This window comes from Augochlora pura, chromosome 7 (genome assembly GCF_028453695.1).
Source record: "Augochlora pura isolate Apur16 chromosome 7, APUR_v2.2.1, whole genome shotgun sequence".
In the NCBI taxonomy this organism is placed as follows: domain Eukaryota; kingdom Metazoa; phylum Arthropoda; class Insecta; order Hymenoptera; family Halictidae; genus Augochlora; species Augochlora pura.
Window position 1 is genome coordinate 19,019,509 of NC_135778.1, and position 18,376 is coordinate 19,037,884.

Below are 18,376 nucleotides of genomic sequence, written 5' to 3' on the forward strand. Positions count from 1 at the left end.
CGACGCAACAGTATTTGCGTCGGCTTGGAGAACGACGCGACGCGGGACGGTTTAAAATTCAGACACGAGAGAGTCGGCCACGATCATGAATCTTAATGTTTCGAAGGCAAATTGTTATTCGACCACCTATATCGACCGTTGCCGTTTCCGTAGCAAGAAGCTTAATGGTTCCGCGGCTGTTTCAAAATCCAGTAGGAACCGATACTGCGGGACGTGTCGGTGCTATGAGGTCATCACGGCAAATCGTCTCAATTGTTTCAAATTTATAGTCTCCTGAAACGGCAGAGTGGCTGCTATTTTATTCACGTTAACTCCGAATCGCTCACGGTTTATCATGGGCCTGGCTACCGCACCTGCTGTTGATAGAATTCTCATTTTTTCAGGTTCATTTGAAATCTCGTGGAAAACGCATAACGATTTAAATAATCATACAAGTCGTTAACGTTAAGTTCAGATATTCATTCGTTTTAATTACTTATTAATTCGTATAATTACTTCTTAATTTCGCGTATTCCACAATAAAATTCTGACACTTATTTTGCCGCGAATACTGCATCAGACGCGATGCGAACTCGCAAACGGTTCCTTTAATGTACCACTTTAGTAACGAATAATATTCGCTGCTGCTCTCAGATAAGAATTACTACTTAGTTTAGTATTTTTATGTAATGCACGTTTTTCCATTTAAATGGAAGACGTCCACTCTAAACCTAATTATAACTTTATTAATGTAGAAATATAAGTTATTTGATTATTATATTAAATTGTTCACTTTACTCAGGTTTGAAATTCCTAGCAATAATCAAATAAAATACCTAACGAATGTTGAAAATCTGAAAATAGTATTGTTTTCTCAAATCATGTAAGATTTTAAAAGTCGAACAGACTCAAAACTTAGACCTCTGCACCTAAATTTTATCTTAATTCAACATCGAGGCCACAAACATTTTTTTCAATATGATCTCTCAAAAAATATTATGCTGTTATTCCTAAGGTAATTATTCTAATTATTCTTAAAAAAATATCTTATCATTTACATTAAATCATGATAAAAACTTTTAAAGTTATTTTGATTTAAATATCCCCCTAATAAAATAATTTAAAGACAATTGATTATGCTACCTTAGTACGCGGTTGTTGATCCGGCTTGTAAGACCAAATTGTGTGTACGCGTTTGGTATAATGCCGTAGTGATACAGACGCTTGGTGCTTCTATTTACACTTTATTTACAACACTGTACAGGTATAATGTTCGCGATTTCTGAATGTGTTCGAATTTCTTATGTCGAGTTATAATTTCGTTTTTAGTATGAATGCGTAATGTATGAATGTTACGTTCGTTCTTAGTTATGAATGCGTTATGTGTGAATGTTACGTTCGATCTTAGTTATGAATGCGTTATGTATGAATGTTTACTTTGATCTTAGTATGAATGCGTTATGTTTGACTGTTTGCTTTGATCTATCTTTCGTTCGTCGTGTTCGGTCTGTTGTCACCTCGGTTTTCCGTTGATTGGTGTAGGGTAGTTTTTGGTGAAGGAAATGAAGCGTTTTTGATTGGAGGTGGGTGTGTCGCAAGAAACTTGGAATGAGGAGTGGGGAATTTGGTAGAAAGTTCTGGTTTGTGTCGTCTTCTTTGTTACAGTAATATTTATAAATGGTTGTCCGTGCAACGGTACTGTAAGTCTGTTGCACGTGTTGTCCGTTCGTCGAGTCGAGTTTCGTTAAGTATGGTAGCCATAAAGTGATTTCGTTTGTATGATTTTTTACCTATTGCCGGTCTATTCGCATGTTTATGACTCAATGACTAAAGGGATGGCTAGGCACTTTCGACCTTCGGTGTTGCCGTCGCAACAATACCATTACATCCCACGTGTTTTCTTCCCATGCGGGCTGTCATTAATTCGCGATTAGCTGAATCGGCTTCAATTAGGAATCGTCATTTGTATTCCCTGCCGATCCATTTCAATTCTGCCATTAGCAAATGTCTCGGGCGCCGTTAGATCTCACACGAGTAATTGATCTTCTAGAATGTGGGAAAATGTAACGAAAAAAAAACTCTTTGTTCGCGGCAATATGTCGCTAATAGCGTGCGATAATCTTTTGAAATCAATTCTCAGGATTTTACAGATATAGCGACAATGTAAAATAATCAACTCTCTTAGTTAAAGCATTTAACCCTTTTGCACTCGAGTGGTGACTCTGAGGCAGCACTGAAATTGTTCTATCACGATCCAAGATAATTTTTATAATATATAAAAATTTGGATTTTTAAAAATTGTTAAGTAGTGAAACTGTTGGTATGAGTCACGAAAACCAATTTCGTATGGATAAAAGTGCACTTTGTTGCATAAAATGGAAATAATATGAGCTAGAAAATTATTTCAGATTTACAGATAAAATAACCTCGAGTGCATAGGATTAATATATTGGATAATTCGTGTAACATATGCATGCTCTCGTATTAATTCTAATATTCCATCTCCGACCTCGTCACATATTTATTCTAAAATTATGAAAAAGGTTATCTATTAAGTAAGATCGCACGGCAACAATTCTTTTTTTTTAAGGTTTAAAACGTAGTAAAAAAGAAGTTACAATTATGATTACTTGCGTTGTAATTGTTGATAATAATATTTTACCAATTAAATATAGTATTTATTAATACAGTATAAATATAATTCTATATAATAATAAAATGTAAAGAATTTCTATGCTAATTTCACTTACAACATTTTACCTATCGTTTTTTTCTCGTCACTTGATTGTTCGATTATATCATCTTAATAAAACTTATACTAATAATAAATATTAAAAAATAATCGTTAATACTTACTAAAATTTCAATAACAAAGAATCACTACTGAATTATTGTAACGAAATAGATAAGCCTGTAACAATATCTTAAATATATATATTTTACAACATCCTTGTAAAATAATGAAACGAAGAAAAATAAGTGATTATACAGTTTTATAATAATTCCACAAAAAAGCATAATATTCTCCTTATAACGTTAACATTGAGTTAACAGGAAGTTTACAATCTTAATTTCTACGTGACAATTGCATTTTACCATTTTTGGCCCATCTTTACAATGTTTTATGTATCAAAGTCCGTTTGGAAAATGTGAACCCACCTAACCCAGGTCCGTCTGGTGGTAGCGTCGCCGATGTGCGTGCCCAAGCTCCTTTTTGGGGATCATCGGATTGAATGAAGCCACGAGGGCGCGATTCGAAGACGCAGAAGACGACTTTTTAGGACAAAATTACTTTATCAGTAGATTCGGTGCAACGTCCGGTAGCCAACCGCAATTTGAAGACAGCTCTCCCTCTCCTTGCCAGGGCACAAGAAACATCCCTCGGGAAGACCCGCGGAGCATAGCTCGGCACCGTAACGGAAGTTTACAAAGTCGGGGCGGCGCAAAGCGGTAAACTCACCGGGAAAATAAGATTAGCAGCACGCGGGGCCAGAATTTCCCTTTTGCGCGACAATGCCCTCCTCCGCAGAGACTTCGGGTTAAGTCATCGCAGAGGATTAAGTTTAAGTTAAACATCTAATTGCAAGGTTACATAGCTTTGGTCAATAAATAATAATTACTAATAATTCATAATATTTAATTAATAAATAAGTAATTTTATAAACTGCTTTTACAACAACCATCATTTTGCCAAATACAATTTTGTGTCATATATTTTGTAACGTAATCATGTCCACGATAATAAAAATAAAGTATTAATGGTTTATGGGATTTTTTGTTATGCAAACTGCTCAGTAATAATGATATAAATCGGGTTATTGGCAGATTGGTTTTAATATAATAAAATAAATTAATATAATTTAATAAGATAACATTCATTTTAAGACAAATTTCATCAGCTAAACTAGCATCAAAAATGCCAAAAACGTTACGTTTTCAAGAAATTTATTTAACGTTTCCCAGAGAAATGATTTTCACAATTTTCGATCCATCGAGAGTGACAGGGTTGTCAAATAAATGAACACAATTGAGCAGCCATTACTTACCAGTGATTTCACAGAACACTATTCTAACGGCAATGAAATGCGTATGTTTGCTCTGGCGGATCGTTGCAACCGGATAAGGGATGGTATTCAACACGTTCACGCCGGCGCGACCCACCGGTGGCCCGCACTAAACTGTATCATCGGGCGGCGCGGCCCACCGGTGACCCGCACTAAACTGTCCTATCACCTTTCTAATTATACTTACTGTCGGAAATTTGTGGTCAGGATGAAAAAACGGCACGAGTTACAAAACTTGCACAATAAGATCTCACTGTACTGCAGAGCAACAAACAACGCGTATGCAGGTCTGAACAGGCAATAACTACGCGCCGCCAGATGAAGCGCGATATTAATTTCAGCGCCGCCTCATAGCAAAACAAATGAAAATCGGCCCCCTGCGTGAACGTGTTAATTAAATGTTCGACAGATCAACTGTACTAAATTCCCTTGATCCCGATAGGTAGCAATACTTCCGACCCCGGAACAATTGAACGCAATGCGTCATCGTTTATATCTATTATTGAAATGCTGTCGGAAAATAAAATATTAGGCGTACGTTTTTGATGAAATAATTGATACGGTATGAAAATATCATATATATTATGTGTGTATCATATATATTATGAAATTAAATTAATTTAAATGTACGACTAAAGACGTGATATTTTCCCCTTTTTTAATAAAAATTCTACTTCTTTACTCTAAAACTTGTCTACATTAATTGTAAGAAACAGAGAAAAGTTTAATGACAATGTCTTTCCTACTTTTATAGTCATCTATTGATTGATTGATTGATTGATTTATTTATTTATTAATACTTTAAGTTCGATGGTTTATTTAGCAAGAACATTATTATTATATGCACATACATTCAATGGAATTATTAGTTTCGATATTCTTATATTCTTCTATTACGTACGAACCCGGTCGTACCGTGCATTTTTCAAACATTTCATTCCCAGAAAATTCTAATCTCCCCTACAGCGACTCATTAGGCGGCGACCGCCGCGTTTTAGACAAACAGAAGGCCCCGAGCGTCGCGGTCTCCCACGCATCAAAACTTCACAAAAAACCACGTAGACGCATTCCTACCCCCAGATTTCCACCGAATTTCGGGGTATAAAAGGGCCCCGTTTTCATCCCTCAGTGGGCAGTACGCAACCAAAGTCGGCAGGCTATAGACTACGTATCGTTCTCGTCAAAACTGTCAGGCTGTACGAACCCCCGCATTTCTCAGTGCGTCAAAACCGAGAGCACGGGACTTAGGTACCGCGATTACACAAGCTACAATTGTAACAGTTTTCTTTCTGTAATATATTTTGTCATTTTTATATTTAACCTAGAGTTAAATTCATTTCAATCCAAATTCCATTTCGTCCAGTAGCTAGTATCATATCCATCACGGTGTACCTTTGCCGCTCGAGGTACACCAATTTAAAGAGTTACGAGGCTAAGTATTCTTTATTCCTTAACCCTTCTTTGCATGATGATGGAAATTTCAATCATAACATTTAGTGAAGAAAAAAAGGTACTCAAAAACTGTAAACTTTAAATTTGTTGTTGCTGGCAACTTTATAAATGACTATTGCGTACAACAAAACGCAGTTGTCAAAAAATAGCAAACGTCACTGTCAATTAACAAGCCTAGAACTTGTCATTCCACTGTTTGTTGTACATTTCCCAAATGTAAAGGCTATTCCACAATTTCGTGTAATAAATGTGGAGTTAATTTGTGCTTGAATAAAAATAATAATTGTTTTTTAAATTATTATTTAGAATAAAGGAGAATAAGTAAACAATATCTTTTGATTTATTTAGTACTGAGCTATATATGTAACAATGCATAATGATGTAAATTTCCATCATACTGTTTTTTAAATAATTCAAATTCTTATTTATACTAGGATTTTTTTAAATATTTTTCCTTTAATCTAGAGCATTAATTACATCAACCTGATTTATTTTAAAAAAATAGGAAAAATCATGCAAAGAAGGGTTAATTCTTATTCCGGCTCGTAGGCCCCGACGGTGAAACAGACGTCGGCTCATCTACGAGTTACCTTCCTGTGGGTCCCAGTGGTGAAACAGACATCGGCTCGTCCACAATTCTTTTATCGCACCTCCATCCTTATTCCGGCTCGTAGGCTCCGACGGTGAAACAGACGTCGGCTCATCTACGAGTTACCTTCCTGTGGGTCCCGGTGGTGAAACAGACATCGGCTCGTCCGCAATTGTTTAGTCCTTATACCCCCAATTCTACCATTAAACGAAACCTCGGTCACGCACAACTGCCTTAGCCCTCGGCTCGTAACACTTCTAACACATAAAATCCACATATTTGTTATTTAAACGTTTAAATAAAAAATAAAAATAATTACATGTTATTTGAATAAATCTAAATAAATTATTTAAGCTAATATGATTAGTTTATACAATCTGTACGCTACTTGCGTTCACTATTGAAATATGAACATGAATCACGTGTTTCATCAATTTTTATGCTTGTTACATTCGTTAAAATGTATGCGATAAGTAGTATTAATCAAAAGATAAGGATAATAAAAATTTGAATTGAAACGTTTCAATTACAACAATGCGAAACTTTAACAAATTGAAAATTAAAGAATGAGATATAAAAATGTAAAGACAATAGACAAATTAAAAAATATTGTTACATTATTGTGCACTTAGCAAAGTTACCTTTTGCCTTATGCAATCAAGATAAAGATCACGCAGTTTAATTGTTATAAATGGAAGAGAAATATTCTGAAGTATTCGATTACAAAGAATTCAGTCGATTATTATCTAGTATGTATTAGTACCTTGAATAAGTTCTCGCTGTTTTCTTCACAAATAAAAGCTTTATTTAAAATACAACGTTCAAAATCAGTTCACTCAAAGTATTGCCCATTACTAGCACTAAACGTACCGGCATTTTTCTATACCTAATCTTACCATAGGGGGTCATTTGACCCCTTATGAAATAAACGTAGATTTTTCGTAAAAAATTCTTTATTTATTAAAGGAAATAATTTGCAACATCATTTCTGATTTCGTCTAAAATGAAACACATATTTTTATTGTTATAAACAAAACAATTGACTAATTACGATTTTTACGGTTTTATGTTTGGTACTCAATATCACTACTTTTTTTCTTGGTTTAGATTTATAAATCGTTAGCGTACAGTCATTTGATTTGTATATCAGTGTTGAAAGAAGTTTCAAATTATCTTTCGTTGTTTTTGCAAGTGCGGGCAATTCCCTCCTGTTCGCACGCATTGTTCCCACTAACGTTGTCCTTTTCGCCAATAATTTTGCAGCCAAAGATGAAGACGTAAAAAAATTGTCGGTTGTAATATTTCTTCTACAGTTGGTGAAAGGTTCAACTAATTTCATCACCATAAATTCGCCGAGTGGTATTGACGTCGGTCTGGTTTCATCACGTCCTAAGTAAGGCAAACCGTTTACAAGGTATTTGGTTTTTACATCAGACGCTAACCAAAACTTTATGCCAAATTTGTCGGGTTTGTTTGGCATATATTGCGTAAATTTACATCTAGTTTTCGTAGGAAAGAGTTGCTCATCAATGCTGAGATCCGCACCTGGCTTGTAACAACTCTGGCAATTTTCTATGAATTGCTTCCATACGTCTGAAATGAGAGCGTATTTGTCCCTCACCTAAACGTTGGATTCGTTGACTTCTGTCATCGAACCGCAGAAATCTCAAAATTTCTGAGAAGGCGTTCCTACACATTGCATTCGAAAAAAAGGGAGGTCCCCATTTCGAATTCCACAGGCGGGAAATGGATACATTTTTTGCCTGATAAGCGCCACGAGCATATAACACTCCAATGAATGCATATAATTTTTTTATAGGCAGCTCCCATGCAGTCCCCAAAACTCGTAAAGCTTCTGCTTCTGTATATTTTTTTATGTTTTCAATAATGGTGTGATCTATTATCACGAAAAATGCGGATGAGGCTTTACCAAACATAATATTTCTTTTGGCGTGTGCCGTTGGACCTGAAATTTCTCTGAAAGTAAGTGATGGCCTTCCGATTGTCGGCCCTTCTCGGATTCGCTGCCAAACAGTTCCATCAACAGCCGTGACAGTGTCTTCAAAATTCTGTTCACTATCACTTTCAGAATCCGATAAAAACCTTCGGTGCCTCTGTACTCTACGGAGATTCAAAAAATACGCATTTTCATCGGCAACCACATTATCATCCTGAGTTTCCTCACTGTCTGGAAAATCACTTTGACTTTCGCTTTGATCATCTTCAGAAATCGAATCTTCTTCACCTGAATTCACTTCACTTATTTGTCGAATTCTTTCCAACTCTCTCATTGACCGTGCGGACATATTCAGGGTTGCAGTGAAACACAAGTCCAACTGAATGTAACAGAAATTGTCAAATGAAACTTGTAGATGACACAAGGTGAGAAATTAGGTGGGTTGCTTCTTTCTCAAAGATCTTTATTCGACTGCCCTTTCTCTTCGGAAAAAGGGCCTCCTCCCGTCGATGAACCCTCTCATCACCTAAACAGAGACCTCCTTATCTTGGAAACATAAATAGTGCGCCGCCTGACCGGCGACCATCTCAGAGATCGCTTACAAACACAAACTGTCGTGTATTGTAACTACTTGTCGAACTTTATTTCTTGTAGGCTCTGATCTTTACTCTCCGACTCTCAATATACGACTGCATTTTTTTTACTAAAGAGAACTCATTGGAGGGAGTGTTGCTTGTGAATCTCCGATAAGAGTCGGTTTTGTTTCTGCGTTAGGTCATATGGACCCGGTTGGGTCACCCAAGTGCTTACACCAAAACTGCACTTGAGAAAGAATCACTTGAGAAGCGTATCTGAATTTAGAACTAAGGTTCCAGTTGAAAAACTGCTAAAAAATACGTACACTTCGTACGGGGTCAAATGACCCCCCGTGGTACGTAAGGTAGGTAAAGAATTTTTGTCGGTAAAAAATAAGCTACGAGAAAAACGGAAAGTGGGAAATTGAATAATCGGATGATATAAGAATTTACAGAAAGTCAAATGACCGACAGAAATAACAATAAATGTAAGAATTTAAAGTAAATTTTCAAAAGGGGTCATTTGACCCCTCTTGGTACGTTTAGTGCTAGAGACCACTTTCTCGCATCTTACTGTCAGTAAAAGAATTTCGCGTCGGAAAAACAATTCGTCTTTTGAGGCAATCCATGAATCGATCCATTTTTTAGTTTCTTCGTAAGAATGGAAGCACTGCTCAGCCAGGCTATGTGCCATCGATCGGAATAGGTGATAATCGGAAGGAGCTATGTCTGGTGAATACAGCGGGTGAAGTAGAACTTCCCATTTAAGCGTTTCCAGGTAGGTCTTCACTGGTTTTACAACACGTGACCGAGCCTTGTCGTGTAACAAAATGACTTTGTCGTGTCTCTGCTCGTATAGCGGTCTTTTTTCTTCTAGGGCTCGACTCAAACGTGTCAATTGAAGTCGATAGCGATCTCCCGTAATAGTTTCATTCGGTTTGAGCAGCTCATAACAAATTACACCCTTCTGATCCCACCAAATGCAGAGAAGAAGCTTCGAACCATGGATATTTGGTTTTGCAGACGATGTTGATGCATGACCGGGCTTATCCACGATTTTTTACGCTTTGGATTATCGTAATGAATCCACTTTTCATCGCCAGTGACGATACGATGCAAAAGACCTTTTCTTTTCTGTCGTTGAAGCAGTAGTTCAGACATCAGAAAACGCCGTTTAACGTCTCTCGGCTTCAATTCATAGGGCACCCAATGTTCCTGCTTCTGCATCATTCCTATCCCTTTTAAACGTTTTGAAACCATTGACGCATCTACTTGTAATATTTTTCCAAACTCTGCTAGCGTCTGACATGGGTCTTCATCAAGCAGTTCCTCTAATTCTTCGTCTTTAAACTTTGTCGGTGCGCCTGAACGTTCCTTATCCTTAAGTTCAAAATTATTATTTTTGAAGCGTCGAAACCAGTCTCTGCATGTCGTATTCGACAGAGAATTGTCGCCGTAAGTCTCAACAAGAATTCTGTGTTTTTGAATAAAGTAGTGCAATAAAATTCCCCGCAAAACCATTTTATTCGGCACAAAAGTAGACATCTTCGGAACCAATAAACAAACGCGTGGTTGACACTATAGTGAAAAATCATACACTGAAATTTAAGGTAACATACAGTACTTTCTTGTCGATGAGTCACCATTAGAAATTCCATGCATGGAATACTACTAATGCTATTTTTTGAGAAACAGCAAGAACTCATTCAAGGACCTGATAATTTAACATCTAATGTCAATGTATATTTTATTATCACCATTGTTTTTGTTTCTTTGTTACAGTGGTTATGGCGCAATGAAACGAAGAGAATGCAGCACGGCAAATGAAGCTAGATGAGCCCGAACCTGAAGAAAGGTGCATGCACAGATTACATTCAAGTCATAGAGGAGTCGCCAAAGCGCACATCTTTCAGAGAAAACACAAACGGAAACAAGCACGTGTGTGGAACAATCCGCGGTCCATCCTTGGCCCGCCATTTTGGCGGCATGGTTCTTTGGGCCACTATACTATTCCTCCAAGGAGCTAGTTTCGTCGGTAAGTAATACATTATTGCAATCACAGACGGGTTATTAGAAATAGACCATAGATGTTCAACATGCCTTGCGACAGGCAAGAGCAGAGCCACGGTCAAAGGGCAAACGTTTTAGCGGAGTGGGTCCATATGGTTAGTGCCTGCGTCACTAGGACCTATGACGATCGTTCGGTTTGCATTCTACTTCACTCTGTATTCACCATTCTATTTCAGTCGATATCGTGTTGTTACGGGTGGAAAGGCTGGCGAGGAACTAAAGAAGGGGCACCGTTTCGATTTATAATGATAGAAATATGTAATCCAATATGAAAAAATATATCAATAATCATGGAATTTTGAAAAATATGGTCTTTAAAAAAAGATACGCCTTAAATTTACACCAAAATATGTGTCCCTAAGAACCATACAAATAGTTAATTTAGTATTTTTCAGTGTCGTCAATGATAACGGAGATATTGCTACAAACAATAAAATTAAAGTTTTCTCGACACCAAATTATAATCCAATATAGTGGATCTTATTTTTATTAGAATAGTTTAAGAAAACAACGTGATGTACAAAAAGATGAATGTGATTTTTCAAAAGGTAAATTTAATTTACTAAAGGTAAACTTCATTCGCAAAAGAAGAATTTTATTCGCAAAAAGATGTATTTGAAATGCAAAACTTGTACTATTCCTCAAACTTGTATAAAAATTTCTTTGCGAGTCACTTCATTTTGGTTTTTATTGTGACCTCAATTTTTTCAATTTTATTCAATGGCACTTTCTGAAAAAATATCAATTATTCTTTTTATTCTAGTTAATATATTTCTTTTGACGATGGCATTGCTAAAAGAACAGTTTGGACAGTTTATTCCGGGGAACTGAATTTCAAAGATAAATTCCGCGGAGAATCATTTGTTCTCGTCAATGATGAAGGCTTTCGCGCACTGTTGGAAAGCTGCTCCCTTCCAAGGTATATCATTCTTCGTAGAAAAATTGAGGAAAGTAACAGAGCCTTCAGCGGCACTTCGCGAGATTTGAAATGAAATGCTTGTTCGAATCCAACAATAAGAAACGGATTACACGTAAATCATAGATTTTCATATACGATGTTTTGAGAATACAGACTACTCAATACGATATTCCAATTACCAAAGTTCAATAATAAACTGAAGTAACAGTAAAAATATTTAGGTTAATGAAAACAATATAAAAGCATTTTAATCATTTAATGACGTAAGCAAGACATATTAGTAAATAAATCATGATCTAAATATTAGAAATATGAGAATATTATCTAATCATCTACATTGAAATAATGTCTATTCCGCAAATAATAATTTTAATAGATTTTTAATAAATATATCACAACATGACGTATTAACATATATTATTATTAATATTGATATATTAATATTTATATTGTTTTATAATAATAGCAAGACTGAAATTATTTTACATCGTACGATTTCTAATTATTATTTCTGCACGAATAAATAAGTCATCTGGAATTGTAAAAGAAAAACCAGAGACCGATCACTTCGACTGGTTCGATAGTTCTAGTGTTAATTTAGTAACCTCGTCACGTGTGATTTTAAATTACCTCACCGCTCACCCTAATTCCATGATAGATATTCAAGGTGTCAAAAACTCAGTTAGGACTGCTACTTGCGCATCCCCGATAAGATCGGTACGTGTTACCGACGAACGATGCGCGTCTTTATCAATTTTATGTTTCTGATGCGCACGATCCTAGACCCGCTGACTTCTGTTTCTCTTCCACGCAGCGTCCACTTCACATTCGGCGTGCACACGAGACGGTTTAGAATGTGCATTTATAATACGTTTGTTAACCACTAAATTATATTTATACATTACGTGTGTTCGTATCTTCCATCACGACCAAGCTCCTGCTATCAGTACGTTTGCTTCCGTATGGTTTTATGATCTTGCAATTGGTGAAACGGCTGAGACACACACCTCAGCGATCGTAAACTAGTTCGATGAAATCTAACCTCCTTCGTATATCCTTCGTTTCAGAGCAGTGTGGTTTCGCAGGTGCTTGTATTATATAATTTATTGAGGAGGTTCTAGCTGCTTGGATTATATTAGGTGCTTGAATAAGTTGTCGCTGTTTCGTAAAAGATGGCATTAATAGTACTCCGTGCATAGAATTTCTAATGGTTACTCATGGACAAGAAAGTACTGTATGTTACCTTAAATTTTAGTGTATGATTTTTCACTATAGTGTCAACCACGCGTTTGTTTATTGGTTCCGAAGATGTCTACTTTTGTGCCGAATAAAATGGTTTTGCGGGGAATTTTATTGCACTACTTTAGTCAAAAAAATCTGCATCTGAAGCACACAGAATTCTTGTTGAGACTTACGGCGACAATGCTCTGTCGAATACGACATGCAGAGACTAGTTTCGACGCTTCAAAAATAATAATTTTGAACTTGAGGATAAGTAACGTTTTGGTGCACCGACAAAGTTTAAAGACGAAGAATTAGAGGAATTGCTTGATGAAGACCCATGTCAGACGCTAGCAGAGTTTGGAAAAATATTACAAGTAGATGCGTCAATGGTTTCAAAACGTTTAAAAGGGATAGGAATGATGCAGAAGCAGGGACATTGGGTGCCCTATGAATTGAAGCCGAGAGACGTTAAACAGCGTTTTCTGATGTCTGATCTACTGCTTTAACGGCAGAAAAGGAAAGGTTTTTTGCACCGTATTGTTTTTCCGACGCGGAATTCTTTTACTTACGATTTTTAACGTTATATTTTAAATAAAGTTTTTATTTTGGGAAGAAAACAGCGAGAACTTATTCAAGGTTCTAATAATATCGTGTCAGTTTCGTGATCAAGATTTCTGGCTAATTAAAACGAATAAGAATATCACTTTATTCTTTCGAAACGAAATTGTCTGTTATTAATCTCAGAATTAATTTGCGTGTGTTGCTCAAATACCCATATTTCCAAAACGATAGAATTCTTATTATTGTGGTAATATATTGCGTGTAACCCATCGGTTATTAAGCGCAGATAGAATACAGGTTATAATGCATCGCTTTTTATAAAATAGTCTTCGCTTTCTCGCCACACTCACACACACAATACTAGAAAAAAAATACTAATATGTACTCACTGTTCTCGCCGTCTGTTCCGCTGTATCGCTCGCTTTGCACTGAGTTTCATTTGGCCGTTATCGCAAAGGAGCGCGAAAACAAAACACGTCCTTCTAGAACGTTCGCGGGCACACGCGGTAAATCCCTACATTATTAGTAATTAATCTTTATAAATCTTCAATAATTATATACAAAGCGTCATTAAATTTCGAAATTTAATATGAATTTGTACATTTATTTGCAAAATAATACAGACGTTACAAATAATTAATCTTTAGGAATCGTCGATAATTATTAATAAAATTCCATGCAATTTTTAAATTTAATATGAATTTTATTTCAAATAATTACAACTGTCCAGGAAATATTCAGTTTCACGGACACGGGTCTGCTTTTTGTTTTCTGCAGGTTCCGTGACAGGTATACCTGGCGTTCCGGAGAATATAACTGTGATGTTTCTGAATCCGACATCAGTCCGCGTCTCCTGGAGCACAAGCCAAGTCGAGCAAGTGGAGAAGTACGATGTCACATACAAACCAACGGATGCCAGGTGCGTTGCTCTGATTTCAACACTTCCTATCACATTCTTTCTCTTTCTTTTCCTCTTCCTCTTTCTCTCTCTCTCTCTTTCTCTCTCTACCTATCTCTATATGTGACGAATCTGTTGAAAATCACGTGCATACTCATTGCCTAGATCAATATATCAGGGTACCAGAAATAAAAATCGAATGCATCAAATTTCTTTCTCTCTCGCTTTTCAGAAATTGGGATTTAAACAATATATACATACGCGACGATATTTTTTACTGTAGAAATTTGTTTTCCGATTTGGAAAATATTTTCCATAAGGACAACCATGGTAAAAGTAATAAATGATGACATGTAAATGCAGTGTAACGAATTTCACAGTAACTTTTACAATTTTCTCAAATTTTCGAAAAACAAGTTACCAAACCTTAACATTTATACTTGACTCCGACATTTTTTAATTTATTGTACAATTCTTACCATTTCCTCACATAAAGAAACAAAGTTACGATTCGACTAGCCGAACCGTAAAGACAATAAACACAGTCCCAATCATTCCTAGTGTCATTCCGTTAGCGAACAATAGATTCTGGCATTGTTTGTAACGTTCTGTTCGAAGAATGTGATTCTCTGTTTACACTAATATACTGATCTTATGAGACACTGCTTTCAAAAAATATTCGTTGCAGATGTTTCACCACAAAACTACATGTTTCATCACAAAATAACAATAGGTGAGTAACTTAACGTGGTGTTAACACGATGTTCCGTTTATTTTTATTTAAAACACACAGAGTGCAAGTGCAAGTTTGAAGTTGATTATCGGATCCATTACTTTGATACCGTAATGATAAATATAGTGTAACGTTACGAAACTTTGGCAATGACTTCTGTCGATGAGTAATCATAGTTGAATGCACGATTTTGAATGCAACGGAGGAACGAAAATATGTTTCCATGAACATAGTAGATGTGTTCTCGGACGCGTCGCAAGTAATTAGAGAAAGGCGTATTGCTATTAGCTTTAAAGAAGAGTGAACGAACCACTCGAAATTTTGATACAATTTATATTTGACAACATTATTCTGAAACTTACGTTCAGAACATAAAATATATGTGTACAGGTTGGGCCACGATTCGTGTCAGAATTGTGGAGTAATGTTTCTTTTGTGTAAAAGATAGTAAAGAATAGAATTTGAAATTTCGTCGAATAGCTTCTGATTATACAATAATTGATATTATGTTATTTGTGGCCTGAATATTTTTAAATACTAAACATTTGTATAGGTGATTCGGTTGATTGCCCACTTGTCGAAACTAATTTTTATTGCTCAATTAATACACAAGAAAATAAAATGAACGATGATTCTAATTCCTTAATCAATTTTTTGTATACTTGTCTCCTTTCCGGTATCCCTTGTGTAATTTACGTGTATGCTTTTCTGACAGTCAACGTGTAACTTTGTGAAGTTTCCATTGAATTTAAATATCGTCTTATCATATCTCGATTGCCAAATCGTTCACTATCTCTCTCTCTCTTCCTCTCTCTGTCACAAACTTTAACCATCAATTGTATCAACTATATCATAGTTTCTTAACTATTTTTGCAATTGAAAAAGTTAAATTGAACGTAAGAAGAATAAATAAACTGGAATCTAAAATTTTAAGTGAGCTATAGTGCCCACGTTGAGAAACGTGCTATATTAGGCGATACACTCGAGTCATCATTCGAACACTTTGAAGTAACAATAAGTGCTGCGGTGAAAGAATTAGTAAAACGGTTGTAAAGAGATCAATGAACATCGTGGCGAGAGATTATAGACTGTCGATACAGTACTTTTCTTTTGCTAGTACAGTCAATCATAAATAATACAGACATTCTTTATATAGACATATACAGAGACACATGTATTCGATGAATTTTCATGTTCGATTTCTCAAAAGTGATTTTTATCTTCAACATGTTTACTTTTCTATTTGAATATATTTGCCGAAAATTATGTTTTCAATTTATTTTCATTTTCATTTGAATATATTTCATTATTTGGTTTTACTATTAATTACGGTCCACCCTGTATTACAATTTTTAGACAATAAAGTAACTATTTAAAATACATTTAACCTTTCCAAGTGTAACAAATATTTTTATTAAATTGCTTATTGTAACCAGTCTTTTTGTTAAACATAAATTTGTTCGCATTATAAAATAATTTTACAATTTACTTTGCTTTCGTATTTTGTCAGAAACCAAAATAAAACCATGTACATATAAATTCATATAAATGACACCTACGCCGAGAATTGGTACAAAAAATGTAATAAACTTATTCTAGAAAAATTAATATACTTGGTTTAGGAAAGTTAATATTCTTAAACTAGAATAATTAATAGTCTACGTTAGAAAAAATTAATATTTTTCGACTCACATAAATAATTCCAACACGATACTCAAATTTGTTACAAACCGTACACGTCTACTACATTTAAATATGCATATGCATCAAATCGACACTTTCATTGTTCAGTAAATCATAAATTAAACTTCAATAATATTAATCACATACATCAACTTTATTAGTAATTAATGTTTGCCAATTTATGATTTCTACTTATTTAGCTTAATTCACAGTAAATCTAAACCCCTTTCAATTTATTTATGTATTTTTTATTTTTCTATAATTTTATATAGAAATTTATATTTAACTTTTTCTTACATATATATGGTTCTAAAATTTATTACAAAATAAGTAAATTTAACTGCGCTATAAATTTTCTTACTACATTTTTATATAATTTCATAGAATTTATATTTAAATTGAATTACAAATTAATAAATAATTCTGAGATTTATTATAAATTCACTCACATTTTAGTATGAATAAGAGATTTTATTGAATTCTTAGCTCTTCTCAGCTAATAACGAGTAGACTTTCCACAGTTTCTTTTATTCACCGCTTAGAATTTGTTACGTAGACGAATGCTTGATAAAAAGTTATTAAATGCAACGAAACCATTCGAAGGCTTCCGTGAGTTTTAATAACTTTCGTTTGTAGTCATGTACGTGCAAGTAATCTTACCAATTTATTTTCATGGTATGCATGACACGAGATAGTATGATCTGATACATCGCTCATTATTCTTTTGTTTACGGCGAAACAAGAGAATAAATGTCAGAATTTGAATTCTGTGTATCGGGCAGACAACTATTGGTTAAATAATAAAATGCAGAGTCTGAGGGATACTTCGGTAACTATATGGTAACGAGGATCTTGTAGCGTAACGTATCATTAGACTGCGGATCTTTATGCAAAATAAAAATTGTCTCTATCGATTGTTAACATTTTATCGACCCCGATCGGTAGCCTGTGAATCGGTTGCTATAGTAACCCTTAATTTGTTATCTATTATTGAGACAAATGTGTTAAATTGTATTACAAGCTTCAATATTATTATATAAATTTTTAAATATTTATTTCAATAAATGTTCCCCCGGGCATACAAAGGCTACCCGGGGGTGTATTAAATACCTTTCGCGATCAATAAGATAAATAAGATCAAAATAGAAACGAAAATTTTTACGACCGGTCGATAAAGTGTTAAAAATAGAAACTACATAGAAACGCTCCTTCTTTAACGAATACGTTTCAACGAGTATAATACATCGGTATAGTAAAACTTTTCTAATATTTGCACTGTTTCGAGTCAACCATTTTTGTCATAGACGCAGAAAATCCGCTGTCTACATGTAGTATAACCGAACCTAAAACATCGATACAACGGATTCTGATGTATTGGAGTACATGCTGCACGGAATTGAATTTCCTTCTCTTTTGTTTTCATTTGGTGGATGATAAATGTTGATCTTTCTAAATTCTAGGGCTTTTAAAAGAGGTCGAAAAACGTAGCTTTTTGGTTAGAAAAATACCGAAAATGTGAAAATCGAGTTTCAAACTGTTCCACACTAAATATTCCGTGTATTTTATTTTCATTCATGCATTCTGAAACATTTTATATAGAGTTAGAAGAATGATATTAAATTTCTTTGATTAAAATCTGTACATATAGAAAATTATAAAAATATGCACACGT

The 18,376-nt window shown here is 34.9% G+C and overlaps 2 protein-coding genes across 7 annotated transcripts in view; one reads left to right on the plus strand and one right to left on the minus strand.

The window, feature by feature from the left end:
- The window catches only part of LOC144473481 (uncharacterized), a 265,918-nt gene that overhangs the window by 126,481 nt on the left and 121,061 nt on the right, over nucleotides 1–18,376 (plus strand). For 4 of the 6 annotated variants that reach the window (XM_078187376.1, XM_078187373.1, XM_078187377.1 and 1 more), the window contains 3 exons: nucleotides 10,399–10,651; nucleotides 14,168–14,309; nucleotides 14,977–15,021. In XM_078187376.1, the coding sequence (XP_078043502.1) occupies nucleotides 10,450–10,651; nucleotides 14,168–14,309; nucleotides 14,977–15,021 (389 nt within the window). In that variant the 5' untranslated portion in view covers nucleotides 10,399–10,449. The remainder of the gene's footprint in view (nucleotides 1–10,398; nucleotides 10,652–14,167; nucleotides 14,310–14,976; nucleotides 15,022–18,376) is intronic. The other 2 variants (XM_078187378.1, XM_078187379.1) reach the window with 1 other exon arrangement.
- Nucleotides 7,611–8,390, minus strand: LOC144473656 (uncharacterized). Its single transcript, XM_078187739.1, has one exon. It carries the CDS (start codon nucleotides 8,388–8,390, stop codon nucleotides 7,611–7,613), a length of 780 nt encoding a protein of 259 aa, XP_078043865.1.